Source organism: Cygnus olor, chromosome 12 (genome assembly GCF_009769625.2).
Source record: "Cygnus olor isolate bCygOlo1 chromosome 12, bCygOlo1.pri.v2, whole genome shotgun sequence".
Taxonomy (NCBI): Eukaryota; Metazoa; Chordata; class Aves; order Anseriformes; family Anatidae; genus Cygnus; species Cygnus olor.
The window spans coordinates 11,251,113-11,267,429 of record NC_049180.1 but is presented as its reverse complement, the minus strand read 5'-3'; the positions used below and the strand labels follow the sequence as shown (position 1 = coordinate 11,267,429).

General features: G+C 49.8%; 2 protein-coding genes and 1 long non-coding RNA gene across 4 annotated transcripts; 1 reads left to right on the top strand and 2 right to left on the bottom strand.

The window, feature by feature from the left end:
• Window positions 1–619: 619 nt before the first annotated feature.
• On the bottom strand, window positions 620–6,088 carry POLR2C (RNA polymerase II subunit C). Its single transcript, XM_040570836.1, has 9 exons — window positions 5,933–6,088; window positions 5,514–5,563; window positions 5,173–5,241; window positions 4,914–4,966; window positions 4,657–4,785; window positions 3,500–3,551; window positions 2,814–2,982; window positions 1,863–1,937; window positions 620–1,136 (listed from the first exon to the last, which is right to left on the bottom strand). The coding sequence occupies exons 1-9, from the start codon at window positions 6,016–6,018 to the stop codon at window positions 992–994; spliced, it is 828 nt and encodes a 275-aa protein (XP_040426770.1). The 5' UTR covers window positions 6,019–6,088; the 3' UTR covers window positions 620–991.
• A 64-nt stretch (window positions 6,089–6,152) lies between these two features.
• On the top strand, window positions 6,153–7,747 carry LOC121076495. Its single transcript, XR_005823539.1, has 2 exons — window positions 6,153–6,302; window positions 6,792–7,747. It is a non-coding gene; the product is annotated as an uncharacterized LOC121076495 (long non-coding RNA).
• On the bottom strand, window positions 6,169–14,542 carry COQ9 (coenzyme Q9). Of its 2 annotated transcripts, XM_040570830.1 has the most exons (9): window positions 14,406–14,542; window positions 13,364–13,535; window positions 12,629–12,764; window positions 12,137–12,279; window positions 11,819–11,903; window positions 10,541–10,645; window positions 8,378–8,533; window positions 7,924–7,977; window positions 6,169–6,311 (listed from the first exon to the last, which is right to left on the bottom strand). In XM_040570830.1, exons 1-9 carry the CDS (start codon window positions 14,467–14,469, stop codon window positions 6,276–6,278), a joined length of 951 nt encoding a protein of 316 aa, XP_040426764.1. In that variant the 5' UTR covers window positions 14,470–14,542; the 3' UTR covers window positions 6,169–6,275. The 2 variants fall into 2 exon arrangements, with proteins under 2 accessions (XP_040426764.1, XP_040426763.1); XM_040570829.1 differs by lacking the exon at window positions 6,169–6,311 and having other exon boundaries at window positions 7,821–7,977.
• Window positions 14,543–16,317: the final 1,775 nt, after the last annotated feature.

Sequence of the window (16,317 nt, the reverse complement as noted above, 5' to 3'; positions counted from 1 at the left end):
CTTCCCCTGCCTTCCAGCCACCAAGGTAAGGAAGAAGCAGCTCCTGCTCTCTCCAGCAGTGTGTCACCGAGAAGCTTGTCCCAGGTCCCCCTGGACAATGAGGAAGGGGAGAAGGGGTGACTGGGCCATCCCTGGAGCCCTTCATCCACTGCCATGGCTCGGCATGTGCACCAAGCTCCAGCCTGGCATGTAAGCCAGCTCATACCTTGCGGGCTGCAGGCATGGTCAAAGCTGCCAGCTGGGGGTTGCTAACCCCAGCTCTTAACATAAAGATTAAATAGCGCATGGGTAGAATCTGCTCCAAATGAGCCTTTAAATAGAGATCAGCCTCCCTGGCCCATCTGCACTCTCCTGCCCCACTGCCTTCTGAAGCATGTCTCTTACCAGGCCAGCCTCAAACATCTGCTTTAAATATAGCGCTGGAACTGTAAACAACAGGGTTACCTGCTGGAGGGTGTTCTGGTCTCCGTAGCAGATAATTGTCAAGAGCAGCAATCAGCAGTAGAGAGCAATGCTCCCTCCAAAGCAGATCTCATTAAGTTATTGTCTATTGGAGGGAACTAAACAATGTGACAACTCTTCCTGCAGCCCCAGAGCAGCTTTCAAGGATGACTGAACCTAGGGGGGGTAAGGCTTTATTCAGCACAGGAAGGAACGGACACGTAAATAAGATAGGGTTGTATAACCAAGGTATGTGCTTCCTGATCCCAAATGTCCTGTGGTTAAAGTCCAAAACTCTGGGCTCACTTAGAGACAAAGCCCATTCCCATCCCAGTCAAGACATTTACAGATTTCTTCTTTTACCCTATGTGTCATGATGGCTTTCTCTGGGAAGGGAGAGCCAGGAAAGAGGTGTCACTGACCAGCAGAACTGGGCCAGGAAAGGCAGAGGGAGATGGGGAGGCAAAAGCCTCAGGCTAGGGTGCTGCCATGCAGAGACAGGAACCTTCTGCATCACTCCTGCCTGGACAATCCTGTGCAAGGGGCCACCTCAGTTTATAGTGAGGACATCACTCTGAATCTCGTGGCTCAGCTGTGTCTGGAGGTCACTCAATTTCTTCTTCAGGCCAGACAGTGCAGAGAGAACGATGGTTTCTGGGCGCAGAGAGCCGCAGGACTCCACATTGTAATAAAACCTGAGATTACAAGTCAGGGGAGAAAAGTTACCACCTGCTCTGGACAGATGTGTAAAACCAGAGAGCACCCACAGAGCAGTTCCAGCCCATTGTGACCCACAATGAGATCTCCATGAGATCTGCTGGGAGTCCCCAGCCATCAGCAGCACTGACCTTCCAGCTGGGCACCAGCTGGGTGCCTCTACAACAGCAGCCACAGACCCAGAGCTCACTCCAACACTTGTGACCCTCCAGGCTGCAAGAACATTTGTGAGATTTTCCCTGCTCAGCTCTGTGACTTACAAGCTGCACTGGGAAGCTACGACTGGCTGGCTGCAGGTACTCCTACTCCTTCAGTAGGAATCACCTGGAAGAGGGTGTACCACCAGCCATCAAAGCACGAGACTCACATGGGTGAATAAACACTGCACGTGCTGGTGACATCGGTGTCTTCAGCATCCTCCTAAAAGCATCTCCTCGCCAAGCCTCATACTTCACCAAATACCCTAATGCCCTGCTTGACATCACAAACTCAGAGGAGTCATCTAGTATCTCCCTGAGAGGAAAACCTGCCGGGCCTGGACATATCACCAGTTAACTGCAACTCCTACCTTGCTTTTCAAGGAACACCAGCTCCCTGGGCTGGGAAATTTCAGAGCACCGTATCTGACATCAACAACAAACAAAGCAATGCAACCAGCAGGATCCCCCCATCTCCCGGCAGTGGGAGCACATTCAGCTTCCTACCTCTCAGGCTTCCCATTGGGGTCATATGGGGCTTGAGCATCCTCCTCATCGATCTCCGAGTATTCACTCTTAGGCCTGGAATCAAAGAGCAGGGAAGGTCAGCACGGAGCCCACACTCTAGCGCATTTGGCCCTACAGCACACAAGCACTCAGAGGAACAGCAAGCACTGTTTGCACCGTGGCACAAGTTGCACTGCTGCAAGACCGCACTGTATCTTTGACAGATGAAGCAACTCGCCAGCCCCAGCCTGGTGGGACCTGCCAGACTCCCACCTCTCTGAACTGCACAGGAGAGACAGGATCAGTCCTGCCCTGCCCCAGCTCAGCGAGCCCTGCCTGAGGTACTGTGGCTCCATCCACTGCACTGGCATAGTCTGATAGCTGCTACGAGCAAAGGGATGACAATGCCCGAAGGGACCACATTGTTTCTACTTTTCACTTGGTGAGGAAAACACCAGAGCACACCAGCACTGTCTCTGCTGCACAGCTGAGATGGGATTTTTCCTAGCAGGAATTAATCGGACATCCGTGAGACTCATCCTGATGTCCTGCACCTCCACTCCTCCATCTACGTCACTAGCAACATCACCGCAGTACCATGTACATCAGCTGGGCCAACACACCGTATCTTTCTACCTGCTACACTTCATGGCTTCTAGGACATCACACTGGAAAGACTGTTTGGAAACACTTAATCCATGTGAGAAATCTTTTCAAGTCCCTCCAGACAGACTCAGCCTTATCTTATCCCAGATGGCCAACAGAGGTGAAACAGAAATAAAAACACTGAGACACCCCAGCGCCTAGGTTTAGGAGCCCTTAAGTGTCAGGCTTAAGTTCTAGGCTATTATTACAGCTGTTGTACTGGCTACCCTGGGTTGACCCTAAGACTACATATCCCACTCCAGACAGGGCCAGCCAAGCCCTATGTTTTAGTCAACTAGGACATACCACTCCTCTGGCTTGGGATACACTGTGTGCCTCAGTGCATTGTCTGGGTCATACTCGAAGGCTACGCCAGCCGTGGGGTTCCACTTGGCGTGCTCCTTGCCAAAGCCCTTCTTGGCATAGGCTCGCAGCTTGAGCTCCTGGCCCTTCCGCAGCTTCACAATCAGGATGTCTGTGGAAAAGCACATGCCAGTTTGACAAGGATGATGATAAATAAGCGAGCAGGAAATTAGTGAAAAGGCAGGAATTATTAGTAATCAGGAATACGTCACCAGAAGCCAGGGCTTGCCTGGATTCTTAGAGGGACTCATTTGTGTCCCCGTAGTAGCTAGAAAACATCAGGCTATGTAAAAAGGAGTTGCACACATGCCCAAAGGCACAGCTCAAGCCCCCAAGCAACAAAAGACTGTAGAGCATTTTGCATCTTTGCTGTCTCTAAGCTCTCACAAGGGCAGACAGAAATGATCTCTGACACAGGACATTAGTTCTGGGGATAACATTTAAGTGGTGTTAACATAAAATGCTAACCCCACTGATGGTGGTGTCTCTCAACTATCAACTTTAGATGTCGGTTTGTTTTACACCTACTTTAGGGTTACATGACTAGTAAATGAAGGAGGTGTTCAAAGAGACTGAAAGGAAAATCCATTTCCTCCCACAGATCTTATTCTCATGGAAACACCACTTACCATCCTGCTCCACATAGTCATTGGGGTCATTATCTCTGCTCCGAGATGTTACCTGCAGAAGGAGAACAAAACCAAGTGAATTAACTGCAAGATCACTTTTTCTCCCCACATCAAATGATAATTGCCTACAAAAATGAGAGACTGCAGAAAACCACTTTACAGTGCCTTACAGCAACAAACTCAGCCCACCCTATCTAATGGAAATCAGGACAATTTAGCGAGCTGCAGCTCCATATGTGATATCCCACTCCATGGGCCTGCTCCCTCCCACAGGATAGAGAGGGTTACAGCCTGGGCCCCGCGCAGCTGCTTGGTTCGAGGACACAGTCCAGAGTCACCCACAATACTGCTAGAAGGCAACACACAGAACTCACAGCACCGCAGCTAGGTTGGACTAGATGATCTTAGAGGTCTTTTCCAACCTAAATGTTTCTATGATTCTATGTCTAACACTTTAACCAGGCAGACTCTGGAACCATCTTCACTGTGCCATCAGAACCAGCCCCCAGGTTACAATGACCTCCAGATGCAGCCTCAGGGACCCTCCGCCCAACACCTTTTTCAAACTTCCTCCATTAAGTCCCTCTGCATCTGTTCTCCTTTGTCTCTGCCAACCCTGCCCAAGGTGACTGGGTAAGAGCTATTTGGCAGCAGTGCTGTGGCCCAGTCTCCTCACACCTTGCCACGCTGCGATCTAAGAATCAGAAAACCTGAAGCCTCTGGGCTGCTGCCTTCGAAAGGGCTGACCTTGCCAGAATCCTGGCAGCAAGCAGGCAGGAGAATGCAACAGCACGACAGTATGACACAAACACACACACTCTGAGTGTTCAAGGAAAGATAGATGGGCTGCAGCTAAAGCTTCCCATGAGGCGAGGATGAGGGATGCAGGATGAGGCTTTAACAAGGCCATACTGTTTTGAGATGTCATCAGACAGCAAGTGAATTCCAACAAGGCAACAAAAAGAAGGGTACTGGCACATGCTGCTGTTTATGCAGATATTCCTGCTTTGTGCTGCCACTGCATTTTAAATAGGATTTTAAGGCAGTGAGAAACATTCTTCAAGGCCTTATTTTATCCATACCCCATATGCTAGCCAACCCAGCCTCAACGGTAAAGTAGAGAGGGGACTCGCTGCAAGCAGAGAGATTACACTGACCGGTATGACACGGGGGTTGTTGGAGATGAGATCACGGGATGTGACGTGACGAGTCTGGTCTTCATTGCACCGGACATCAAGAGTAAACTCCACAGAGCACTCTGGACAGAACTCATCACATGTGCAGTCCTGGGACAGACATGGGTCAAAACATTTATGCCAAACTGCTTGCAGCAAGAATTTGTAGCATTTCCCACTAGTTCAGGCACCTACCACCACCACCAAAATAAGTACCCAAGATGTTTTGTTTTACTCACTCTGGAATATTGCATCTTATCCACAATGTCATCACTGGTGAGTGGGATGAGACCTGTGGAAACAGGGTAATCAGAGACATGTCTGAGCGAGATGATGGGTGCACTGTCCCTCCTGCCAATGCGAGCTGAAAAACAGCAGCCTCATGACAAAGGTGCTTTAGCAGTCTTGAGACAAACTTTGCCCACGACCTCTGCCTTGCTGTTACATTAGCCTTTCATGTCATTTCCACCTCCCTCCTCTAACCTGTCAGGCACTCACCCAGTCTGTGGGCAATAAATTCATCATGAAGGACAGAGGAGTTGGCATCTATCTGGACCCAGTCAATAGCTGCAATGAAGAAAGAAACGTGCTGAGACTTATTTCTGTGGGAAAAAGCCAGGCAGTTCACAAAGGCGCAGAAAATTGTAGACTACAGTGAAGCTGAGGTGGCATTAGCCCCATGAGTTACATCCAGCAGTACTAGCTAAGCATCTGGTGCCATCCAAGTGAGTTGAAGACAAGTTGGAGAAAGAGGAGAAAACAGATGGGAACCGATGAGTGGGTGGCAGCGCAAAGAACCATAACCACCACCAGGCAAAACAGTAAGTAAAAGGCAATACCTATAATGGGAACTTCTGCTATGAATACTCTTCGAATGGAGTTTGCCACCCTGCAATAAAAAATGGAGCTTAGACACTGAGAAGCGCAATGCCTTAAGACGCATTTCCCTCCTGTGGAGATGCACACGACAGTGCTGATGGTGGCTACCGTAGCACCACGGTGGGCCCCGTCCCAGCCCGCGGCCCCGAAGCCTACTGAGGCCGCCGGGGCCCAGGAGCTGCCCGCGTCCCGGGCCAAACCAGCTCCGGTTTCACCGGGGCTCGCCCCCAGCCCCTCCCGACGAGCCCCCCGCCAACCCTGCCACCGGCTCGGGCCTCCGCGGCCCGCTCGGGGTTGGGAAAGGCCGCGGGCGGTGCGGGGCCGGGCCCGGTGCAGCCCCCCCCCCCCAGCCGGCTCCGTCCCCGCGGGCGGCGCTCACGCCAGGTCCGTGTTCTCGATGATGAACTTGACGTTCTCGTCCGTCAGCTCGGTGATGCGCACCGTGGGCTGGTTGGCGTACGGCATGGCCGCCCCCCACCGCCGCCGCGGCCGCCGCCGCCCCGCCCCACCGCCGCCCTCCTCGGCCGCCCCCTGGAGGCCGCCGCCGCCGCCCGGAGGACCGGGCCCGGGCCCGCCCCCCCACCGCCGGTCGAAGCAGGCGGAGACGCTGCGCGGTGTGGGTGCGCTTGGGCTTTATTGGAGACGGGAGGGAGAAGGAGGCGAAGGCGGCCCCGTCCTCGCTCCGGCGCCGGTCCGCGGGCTCCGGCGTGAGGGCTCCGGCATCAGCGGCGCTGGTTCAGCCCCGTCAGGTTGGTGATCTGCGGGACACGGAGACGCGGGCGGCAGGTCAGCACCGGCGGCCCCCCGCAGCCAAAGCCAAGGGGCTCCGGCAGGCGCCTGCTCAGGAGGCAGCGGTGAGAGCCGCAGGTTGGGGTCACAGCAAGTAGGATAATGCAAAAAGCTCGGAGAAACGGTGCCCTGGGTACCCTCGGGAAGAGCCGGCAGATTTCCTGAGAGCTGCAAAAGGCCCTCCTTGCTTGCTAGGTTCGGGAGTTTGAGCTGGGTTTTATTTCTGTGACTGCACAAGCCCACACAGTGAATGCAAGCCCTCTGCTTTGCACGCAGCTGGAGCGCCCGGCACACCCATGCAGCGCCTGCAACCATGGGCGTGGGAGGCCTGTCCATATTGGTTCTTAAGAGTTAAACACGCTTGGGATGTTTCTGCCCTAAAACCAGCTGGCTGGAACCCACCCCTCTCCAGAGGAACTCACATCTCATTCCTCTTTTTATCTGCACAGGGGAACTATCGGTGGAACACAGGCAGACAAAATATCCGGGAATATAAAATATTCTAGACCTAAGCTGCACAGTTGTCACGTGTAAGAGAGCATCATACTGATGCACAAGGAGCACAAACAGTGCACCCGGACTTCTCTGATGGAGGATCTTACAATGATATTGGCATTTGCGGGACAGCTATGGCTGTGGATGTGGAGCAAGGCTGAGAAATGCTTAAGGAACTATTCCACCATAACTGCAGGTGGAGGGAGGTGAGAGAGATTCTTCAGAATTGCTTCATACAGTGAAAATGATTTCTAATTTATATTCCAGGTGGTTTGGCCTTCTTGTACTGGAAATCACAAAAAAACATGTATTACTGATAACAAGGGAATCACTTTGTTGCTAACATGCAATGGGAGTTGTCCAAAACATCATCACAGTAGGGCAGCGAAGCTCTTAAAAATAGTGTGTGGGTACACAAGGGACTGTTTTGTGTCCTACAGGAAGTGCAGCTACCTCATGGACATACAGATGTCTGGGATGAATGAATTCATGAAGGACACTGCAGTCCCCTGAAACCAAAAGCAACTTCCCTGAGCAGGTCATAGTTGTTCAGGTTGCAATATGGGCAGAAACACTGTCAGCCACCCTACAGTGGGCAGTGAGCTCCCCGGGAAGCCAGAGGGAACAGGAGCTTCCATCTTTATTTCCCACACAACCTTATCACAGACTGCAGCTTGAGGAAGTGATCCTGCTGTGTGGCTCAGGGAGAGGTGCCACCTCCTGTGTGTCCATAAATGCACAAACCTCCAGTCAAGATCTCCAGGGAAGGGACTGGAAGAGGAAGAGGTCTAGTGACAAGTGATGGAGAATGGTGACATTCCCTTATTCTGACCACCTGCCTCTCATTCCTAAAACTCATTCTGCAGCTTTGGACTTAATTTTATGCTGTATTACAAGTACCTTCAACACAGAATAGCAAACTAAGCCCAAACTACCCAGAAAATCATTCTTACGTGTAGTTAAGCTATGAAAGACAATTCTCGTTCATGCTATAGCCTAGAATCAGGAGGGAAGACATGCTAGCATTAAGCATAGAACAGAACATAATTCTGCCCTTACAGCCTTGTTGGTTTCAGCATTACTTACAGTAACCGCAGCTCCCATCAGGCCCTGGGCAAGCGCTTCTCCGGTTGACTGTACCTAGGAGATGGGGAGAACATAACCTTTAGTTTTCTTCTGCAGTTACACTTGCAGATACCCAAATACAGAGACACAATCGTAACAAATGCGTACTTGCTACAAGAAGGTGCTGATATAAGCCAAGCACTGAAGAAAAATGATAGCCAGAGATAAGATATAAGGAAGGGATTTCCAGGGAATATACAACTCCTAATCATTGGGTCAGTCTGACAAAAGTGTTGTTTTATTAGAACACACAAGTATTTATTGATATGGAGCTGACAGCATTTATGCCATCACCCACCAGTATGCCAGTGGTCTCTCAGCAAGCATGTGGTCTGCGTGACTGAACAGCCAGCTCTGTCTGCACATGTTTTGGTACAAGATGAATGCTGCATGAATACCTTGTCCACAATGTTACCTGCTTAGCTGTATTGCCCATGTTCATGGCATCAGCTATTCGGTTTTCCAGGAAGCGCCAAGTCTCTTCAAAGTCAGGGGATGAATCCTGCATCATCACCAGTTCTGTGGTGTTGTAGATGCCAGTGAGCACAGCCCGACGAGTGTACCAGTTAAACTGCAGGGGCATGGATTGAGAGAGAGAAAGAGAGGGAAGTGACCTGAAGGGAGATCACTAAAGCAGGCCTGGAGAACCACAAAGGAAAACAACATACCACCTCCTCATTGTTAGCAACTGGGCAGTCCCTGGTAAACTGCTCAGTGAACAGAGCCCTAGGACTGCATATTCCTTCTTGAATTAAACTGTGCAGCTTTGTCTCTGTGATGCACTGAGCCACCAGTCACCACCACCATCTGACAGCACAGCTGATCCCATGGCACCAGACAGAGGTCACAAGCACCATGTATAAAACTGCTCAGCAAAAACACCACCACCACCTGCTTCTGGTTGCAAGCAGGCACCTGCAGCAAATGTACCCAGCTAGTTGGCTGTATTGTGCAAGAGTTTATCTTTGCTTTAAAGACTGCTAGCAGGAAATGCAACACTACAATTCTAGACCTGATTCGATGTGTGTAAACGCAAGGCTGTGTTTACTACTGAACTTCAGCTGTAGTTCGCTCCAAAAACATGTAGAAACAGAACAAACTGATGATGGAACTGCGCACAGCATCACAGAGGTACACCTTACCCAAATCCTATAACTGAAATACCAGTATTGCCTGCTGATTCACTAAATACATCAGTACACTGCTGGCAGCAGTCCTGTAGGATATGCTGTAAGGATAGGTTACACAATGCAAAGATTCATAAACTCTTCAGTTTTTCCACTTGCGTTTGAATCACTGGCAGACAATATATACACACTTTTAAAAATGAGTCTTCAACTTCATTTCCTGCTATTATGGTGATTAAACAATTTGGGTACCTAGAAAAAATACTGGTTGTTCCATTCATGATTACAAAGCAACAGGAAAATTAAATCACTGGTCTTAATTTTGAAAACAGTTGGATCAAAAGCTCTGCTGTCTGTACCACAACCTGCAAACTGTGACACGGCAAGTAACATGAGGGATGTCGCCATTTGCAGCTGGCGCTCTCATCTGTCTGAGACCAAACTCCTTGTGCTGATTTTCTTCCTGCTCTGAAAAACACTTGAAAGGGTCTCTGAGGGAACAGCATACCACACAGCTCCTGGCATTGTGAAGAAGGCTCTATTACAAGCGAGATTAAACTCCTTTACTGGAAAGAGGAAGTGGAATCAGCATTGCAGCATCCCAAGAAAATGCTTATAATCAATCAGAGGGTGCAAAGAAAAGATAAATTCTCCTACTCCCTGCAGCAGTGAGAAAACTTTAGGAACAGCTCAGTGCAGACACTGATTCTGACGTGTGAATTCAACTTTCATAAGGAACTCGTAGCTCCTGATGCAATCACAGTCTTTTTTTTCTAGTTTATTCCTTTTTCTGTCATCTGATTTATTTTTTCACTGCAGCAGCTTCTCTTTCATATTCAGATAAAAGAAGTTTATTGAAGTAGTTTGTTAAAATGATTCATTTAGCTTTTCCCATCTCTCCCTATGTCAATATGAATTAAAATAATTTAATTAAGGTTACAATTTTTCTTTTATTTCCTTCCAGAAGGATGAAAGCTTTAATAACCTATTCGCATTTTTAGGTAGATTCTTTAAAAGGTTTTCAAGTCAAATCTGTAAATGCTACTGTTGGTAGAAGACAGCTGCTTCAACAGAGACACACTCCTTACTAACTGAATTGGATCAACTTCTTAGTCTCCAAATCTTAACAATTTTGTTAAAAAATTGCACAAAAAAAAGCACTTATGAATAAGTCTAGGAACAATAAGTCTAGGAACACCAGCCCTTTTACTTTGCACTAATCCCATCGGCATTAAATTTGTATTTAGTATAGTATGTATTTAGTACCTTTGGCTCCTAAGTCTCTTTGGAAATTACAGTATGGCTTCTGAAGACCCTTGGGTGCTTCTAAAAGCATCTTCCCTCATTCAAAAAATGGATCATTTCAAGAGAGGCATGGCCTACTTCAACCCATCATTTTCCTAAAGTGCAGATGGGTAGAACCAGCCTGTCTGCAAGGCACAAGGACTTACGTCCGTAGACTGGTCTCCAGCATAGTGCCATATATCATCAATCATGCTGGTGAGGAGGTTGAGGCTGGAAGGGATGTTATGTGGGAGCAACAGGATGCTGACAGCCTGAGAAGAAAATACACAGGGAAATGGAAGAGTCAAACATAGAAGGACATAACATGAAAACAGACCAACGTTTCTCTGCTCTGTTATATTTTTGCTGTTGCTGTTGACTTGACTCCAGCTCCAAGTGACAAGACCAAGTTCTATTCACCTACCACTGGTCTTTCCAAGCAGCAAGATTTGCAGGGAGTGTACAGTGTGGCAGCCAACCTCACAACTTGGCCACCACTGGAGCCCAAGCTCCCTGCTCAGCTCCCTGCTCAGCTTGAATGCCTGTGTTGGCTCTCTGAGCTGTTTCTCCAGGCATGGAAACACAGGACAGGCTGAGCTGGCTCACCTGTGTGCTGTGTCCCTGCAGGCAGGGACAGAGTCAAACCTTGCTCTGAATTTGACTTTGAACTCCAATCAGCTACTAAGGGCAGAACAGACAGCTATAATGGCCCTCCTTCAGCCTCTGAAACCAGTAACAACACCAGGAGAGTCACAAACCACCCACATCCTTCACCAGACAATCTATGCTATTTGTAACAAAAGCATGAATCCTATCTTCTTTCTCTGCAAGGAGAGTTGGATTCAGCTGCCCAGAGGCCAGCAATGACTGGACAACTGAGGCTTTGTAGGCCAAGGTTGGGAACTCTTCATTTGTTACTGTAGCTACAATTCCCATCTGACCCTGAGAAGAATGGCTTGAGATTTGCATTTGAATTTTGAAGCATGGAGCCCTCTCAGTTCACCTGAAGAAGACAGCTTCTTCATATTGTCAAGGGTTTGCCATTCACATACTAGGCAGGCAGTTTCTTGCAACGAAGCAGTAGTTCTGCATTTTCGGGTGTCAAATGATACTAGTGCAGCCAAAACAATACTGCAAGGAGCCTGACACTGCAGTGACACTAAATACAACTGAGCAGAGAAACAGGTTATCCCCCTGTGGATCCCAGATGGGCGGAGTGAACAATGGAGAGGTTTGTGTTTCTGGAAAGGCAAGGAATAGTTGCTAGACACTTTTAACTACCTTCTTCAAGGGTGCTCTCTTTTTGAAGGCTACAAATCATTTGAAACCAGCGAGGGTTTCATTTATAACCTTGAACTATTCTGGTGGATAGACTATGTTGAAAGCCACAGGGTGTTTAAAATACACGCACAAAAAAAAAAACAATCCTTATATGCATTTTATACCTGGGGCCATTTCTCAATATATGGAATCAGCATCCTCAGCCTGGCTTCTACAGCATCTCTCAGGAATTGATCTGTAGGCTTCTTCCTGGGTGAGGAAAAAAATACAAATATGAAGAAATCCAAGTTAAAATCGGTTCTTGAGAATCTCAAGCCTCAGCAACAGCAATGCAAAGTATTGTGTATCCTTGTTGTCTCTAGTCCAATTTTGTATCTGGGAAAGTAGTATTGCTTGAGTAAATTACATTTCTGGATGGCCTCTCTGCGTATCGAGTTCCCAGTGCCTGCCAAGGAAGATGCATTTTTATACCCAGTACTCACTCTGTCTCACCCAACTGCACTAGTTTTTGTTCCTGCTCCAACAGGTCAGACAGCTTGGTGTTGCACTGAGATACAAAGTGCAGGATCAGTTCACTGCCATCGCTGTGAAACATCCCTGCTGCAGCAACAGAGAGACCCAGGGTCTGCAGGGGAAAAGGGAGAAGCACAGATCAGGTCATACACTGCTAAGCAGGATCCAACTAGTAAATATGTTGTATTTATTTTATACATGATGTTGGATGAATTTAAATGAAACAATACTGTATTAAAATGCTCTGATACATATTCGCCTCTCATTAGGATCACTACTCTGCATTGTGCCTCAGTTTAACTCTTAACACCGTCACCCTGTAGCTGGGATTCATTCCTGCCCGGTACCATCTGCTGACTGGGGTACGCTGTCCAAGGTTATGTGGGGGAAGCATGCAGGTCTGTCTTTGAACTTCGGTTCCATCCAGCTTTTGACTGGTTCTTTGCTTCTCTCCCACATACCTTGGCTCCCTCTGCAATGGCTTCTGCCGTCCAGCCATGTTCAGGCACAAACTCCAGCGCTGCTGTGAGGATTCGGTGCTGCAGCTGCTCCTCGCTCTCATAGTCCTCTGACTCCTGGCCGCCCTGGCCAGTGTAACTATGAGAAGGTATTGGTACAGTGAGGGGAACGTCACCATCACCCATCAGCAACATGGACTCTACTGCTCACTCACTGCCACCAGTGTGTGTAAACATGCTTTAAGATCTGCTCACGCAGTATACACCTGATGTCTTCCTGTAAAATCCTTCCCCCTCCATTCTAGAAAAAGGAATTTTTAATGAACCTTTGCTGTTAGAGGAGGAGAGGCAAATAAGGGAAGGCTCGATCCAGTTGGTTACCTGGAGATCAACCAGCCTCAGACATCCCACTCCTTAAAAAAAAAAAAAAAAAAAAAAAAAAAAAAAAACCTAACTACGTTTTTCCCTTTTACAGATATAAGCACATGGACACTGCAACTATAGATTTACACAAGAACATAGAAGTGCAGGCCTGTGCTCTGCAGACTAGAAAGGCTTCCTTGTGAAAGCAAGTCCCATCTTGTCTCCATGAAGGACAGTGGAATTTGCACTGTCACAGCTACTGAAGCGCCATTAATTCTGGACTGCACCGTCTCTGAGCAGCAGCAAGTTTCAGCAAAGCAAGTCCTTTTGATCTCACTGCCAGCAGGACAGCTCTAACGCGAGCTACTGAGTTACCTGGGACGAGAGCCCTGAGGTTCATGGTCAGGCTGGGGGTCTGTTGGGGGTGAGTCAAACTGCTGCTGAGGGGAAGATGCCAGTGGCTCCTTCTTCTGCTCATCTGAGGCTCTCCTCAGTACAGCTGAGGCATGGAGGGCCCGCTGGGGTGGGTAGAGCTGGCACCTGAGCCCTGAAAGGGAAACAAGGAGTCAGATGTGTCCTTCAGGTACAAGACAGCACAGGGACTCAAGGTGGAGAAGAGCATTGTGGCAAACAAAAGCCAAAAGGCATGGAAACCTGCAGGGAACGATAGTCTTTACGTCTGAGAAACACCCTTGTCATCCTAGACTTATGTTTACTTGATGAAGTGGAAACATCTTCTGAGGAAAGGAATCCTGCACATGCAGCAAACAGAAAGGAGTTTTGCAAGCTTGTGCTGGAAAGCACACACACAAACCTGCACCCACCACAACACGCCTCTGGTCCTTGGCCCATCACAAGGAAAGAACCCAGAACAGGGTCACTGCAGCGCTCAAGTGAGGTAGCAGTTTGAACAGATACCACATTCCAATTGCTGCTTATGCTCCTCAGGTGACTCAAAGACAGCACACCTGGCAATTAGGGCTACCGTGGGAGAATTTTTAATTTCACTGCAGTGAGGCGTTGTGTTTTTGATGAGCTAGGGCTGCGCGAAGGGATAAACACGCACAAGCCCTAACGCTTGGGCTCGCTGACAGCCTGCTCGCTTCAGGGTCCGCACAGCCCTCTCTCAGCCCTGCCCACAGACACACAGCAGCGCGGTGCCGCGGAGCTGCAGCAGCCCACCCTGCCCGCTTCCCCCCGCACCGGCCCCGACGGGCACCGCACGGCCCGGGGCGCCCCGCGGGCCAGGCCTCGCCCCGCTGCGTGGGGCTGGGGGGGGCGGGCGGCCCCGCACCGCTGCCCTTCACCTCACCTTCCCCCGGCCCCCCACGCCCCGCCCGCCAAGCGCACGGGCACGGGCACGAGCAGGGGCACGGGCGCGAGCGCGAGCACGAGCACACGCCCCCCGCCCCCTCACCCGCGCGGCCCCGCCACAGCCGCCAGCCCGCCCGCCGCAGGCTGCCTGCCGCCGCCGCCGCCATTTTGGAAGCGGGCAGGGCGCGATGACGCAGCGGGGCAGGGCCGTGACGGTGTCAGAGGGAGCCGAGCCGAGCCCGTGCCGCGCCGTCCGCAGGTAAGGGGAGCGGGGTGCGGGCGTTGTCGGCGGTCCTGGGGCAGCCCCGGCGCTTCCACGGCCTCGCGGGCACGGCCAGGCAGCGCTGCGCCTCCTGCCCTGTCCGCTCGGCTCCTCCCGGGCCTGGCTGGGGGCGCCCCCCGGGCTTGGCGGAGGGGCGATGTCGTTCTGCCTTTCCCAGGACGCGCGGGCATGGCTCCGTGACTGGGTATTTAATCTCCGCTCTCGCTGTGAGGGAACGCGTGCGACGTGTTTGTAGGCCCCGTTTGTCTGTTGCCTGTACCCGTGAGTTGTGCCCCAGGCCAGCAGGACCTGCCTGGCTTCATCCTGAGCTCGCGATTAACTTGAAGCTTTGATGTGCTGGACAAGGTAGCCCAAAAAAATTTTTTTTTTTTTGTTTAAACATATGGAAGCTGGGAGCCTGCAGTACTGCTTAAAGCCTCTTCCTTCCCCTGTTTGTGGGAGGAACAGTCCTGTTCTTCACGGCCTGCTGGTGACCGTGACATGAAAATAAGCCCCACGTCCCGCAGGATGCCTGCACCGCGTCCCCTCCTTGCCCCCCGGGTGACAAAGCAGCTCAGCTGTAACTGCAACGATCTCCTCAGCAGCAGCAGAGGAAAGCACTGTTCAGCTAGACCATGGGGTGCCAGGTGCTTCCCTGAGTTAGCAAGCTAGCTTGGCAGGTTCTATAGCCGCAGGCGTGTGGAAGAAGGAAGACGGCTGGGGTGTAACCCCTTCATTCTAAATAAATTCCACTTACTACTGGAAATCTTAGAGGGGGAAAATACACGCTTCCCTGGAACTCCCCAAGTCATTGGTTGTCCATGCTTCAACAGCAATTCCAGGTCTTCATGCCCACTGAAGGCAGATTAACATCATGTACCTGAAGCAGTAGCTTCCTGCTGTCTTTAGATAGGTCTCAGGGCACTGATGCAGGCTGGTGGTCTGGTGTTCCTGTTCAAGTGGCTTGGGCTCAGACTGAAATTATTTCCATGATGTTATTTTGGCATCACATTTGGGATCTGCTGTTACACCTTTTTACCTGAACCTCTCTTGAACAGTCACAGCCTGTTGTTCTGAGAGGAGGGTGTGACTTTGTTTTATTTTTTTTCTACATTAGTCTAACAGGTTATGTGTCTTTTGAGGTTTTCAGCCACCTGCCTGGGAAAGATGATGTTTTGTCATGGTTAATACAGGTTTACTAGTGTTAATCTTAGTTGTGGTTGCTTAGCTTGCGTTGCAAGTGCCCTCAAGGCCAACTCTGAGGTCCTGTAACCTGTATCATGTGTCTGGGATCTTTTACTTGTGGCTGGGTTGGCTGTGCAGGCTGGATTACAACCCATTCCTACCAGAGTCGCTTGGACAAGGTTCAGGGTTGTCCCATTCTTCATGTCTGCAGTTTCTAGGAGTCTATGGCATGTTGAGCTTGAGGAACAGGGAGTCAAAATCGACTCGCGGATTGTGGGCAACTCAGTTAACTTTGGTGCAGCACATCCATGAGCTCTTTGATGAAAACATAGCGATAAGGTTTTATCCAGGATGCATAATGTTGTAATGATTTTAGACGATGATCTTAAAACAGACTGTTTTGAAGCAAGTGCATGGCTTATATCTGACTGCAGATGTAGTGGGCAACCATTATGCTTATCACTGTCTCTGTCCTCCATGGTTGTGTTAAATTAGAAAGGCTGCATTGGATGAGTAAAGTGAAAGAGGACAGGAAATTATTTTCAGTAGTTGGTGCTGCAATGAGTAC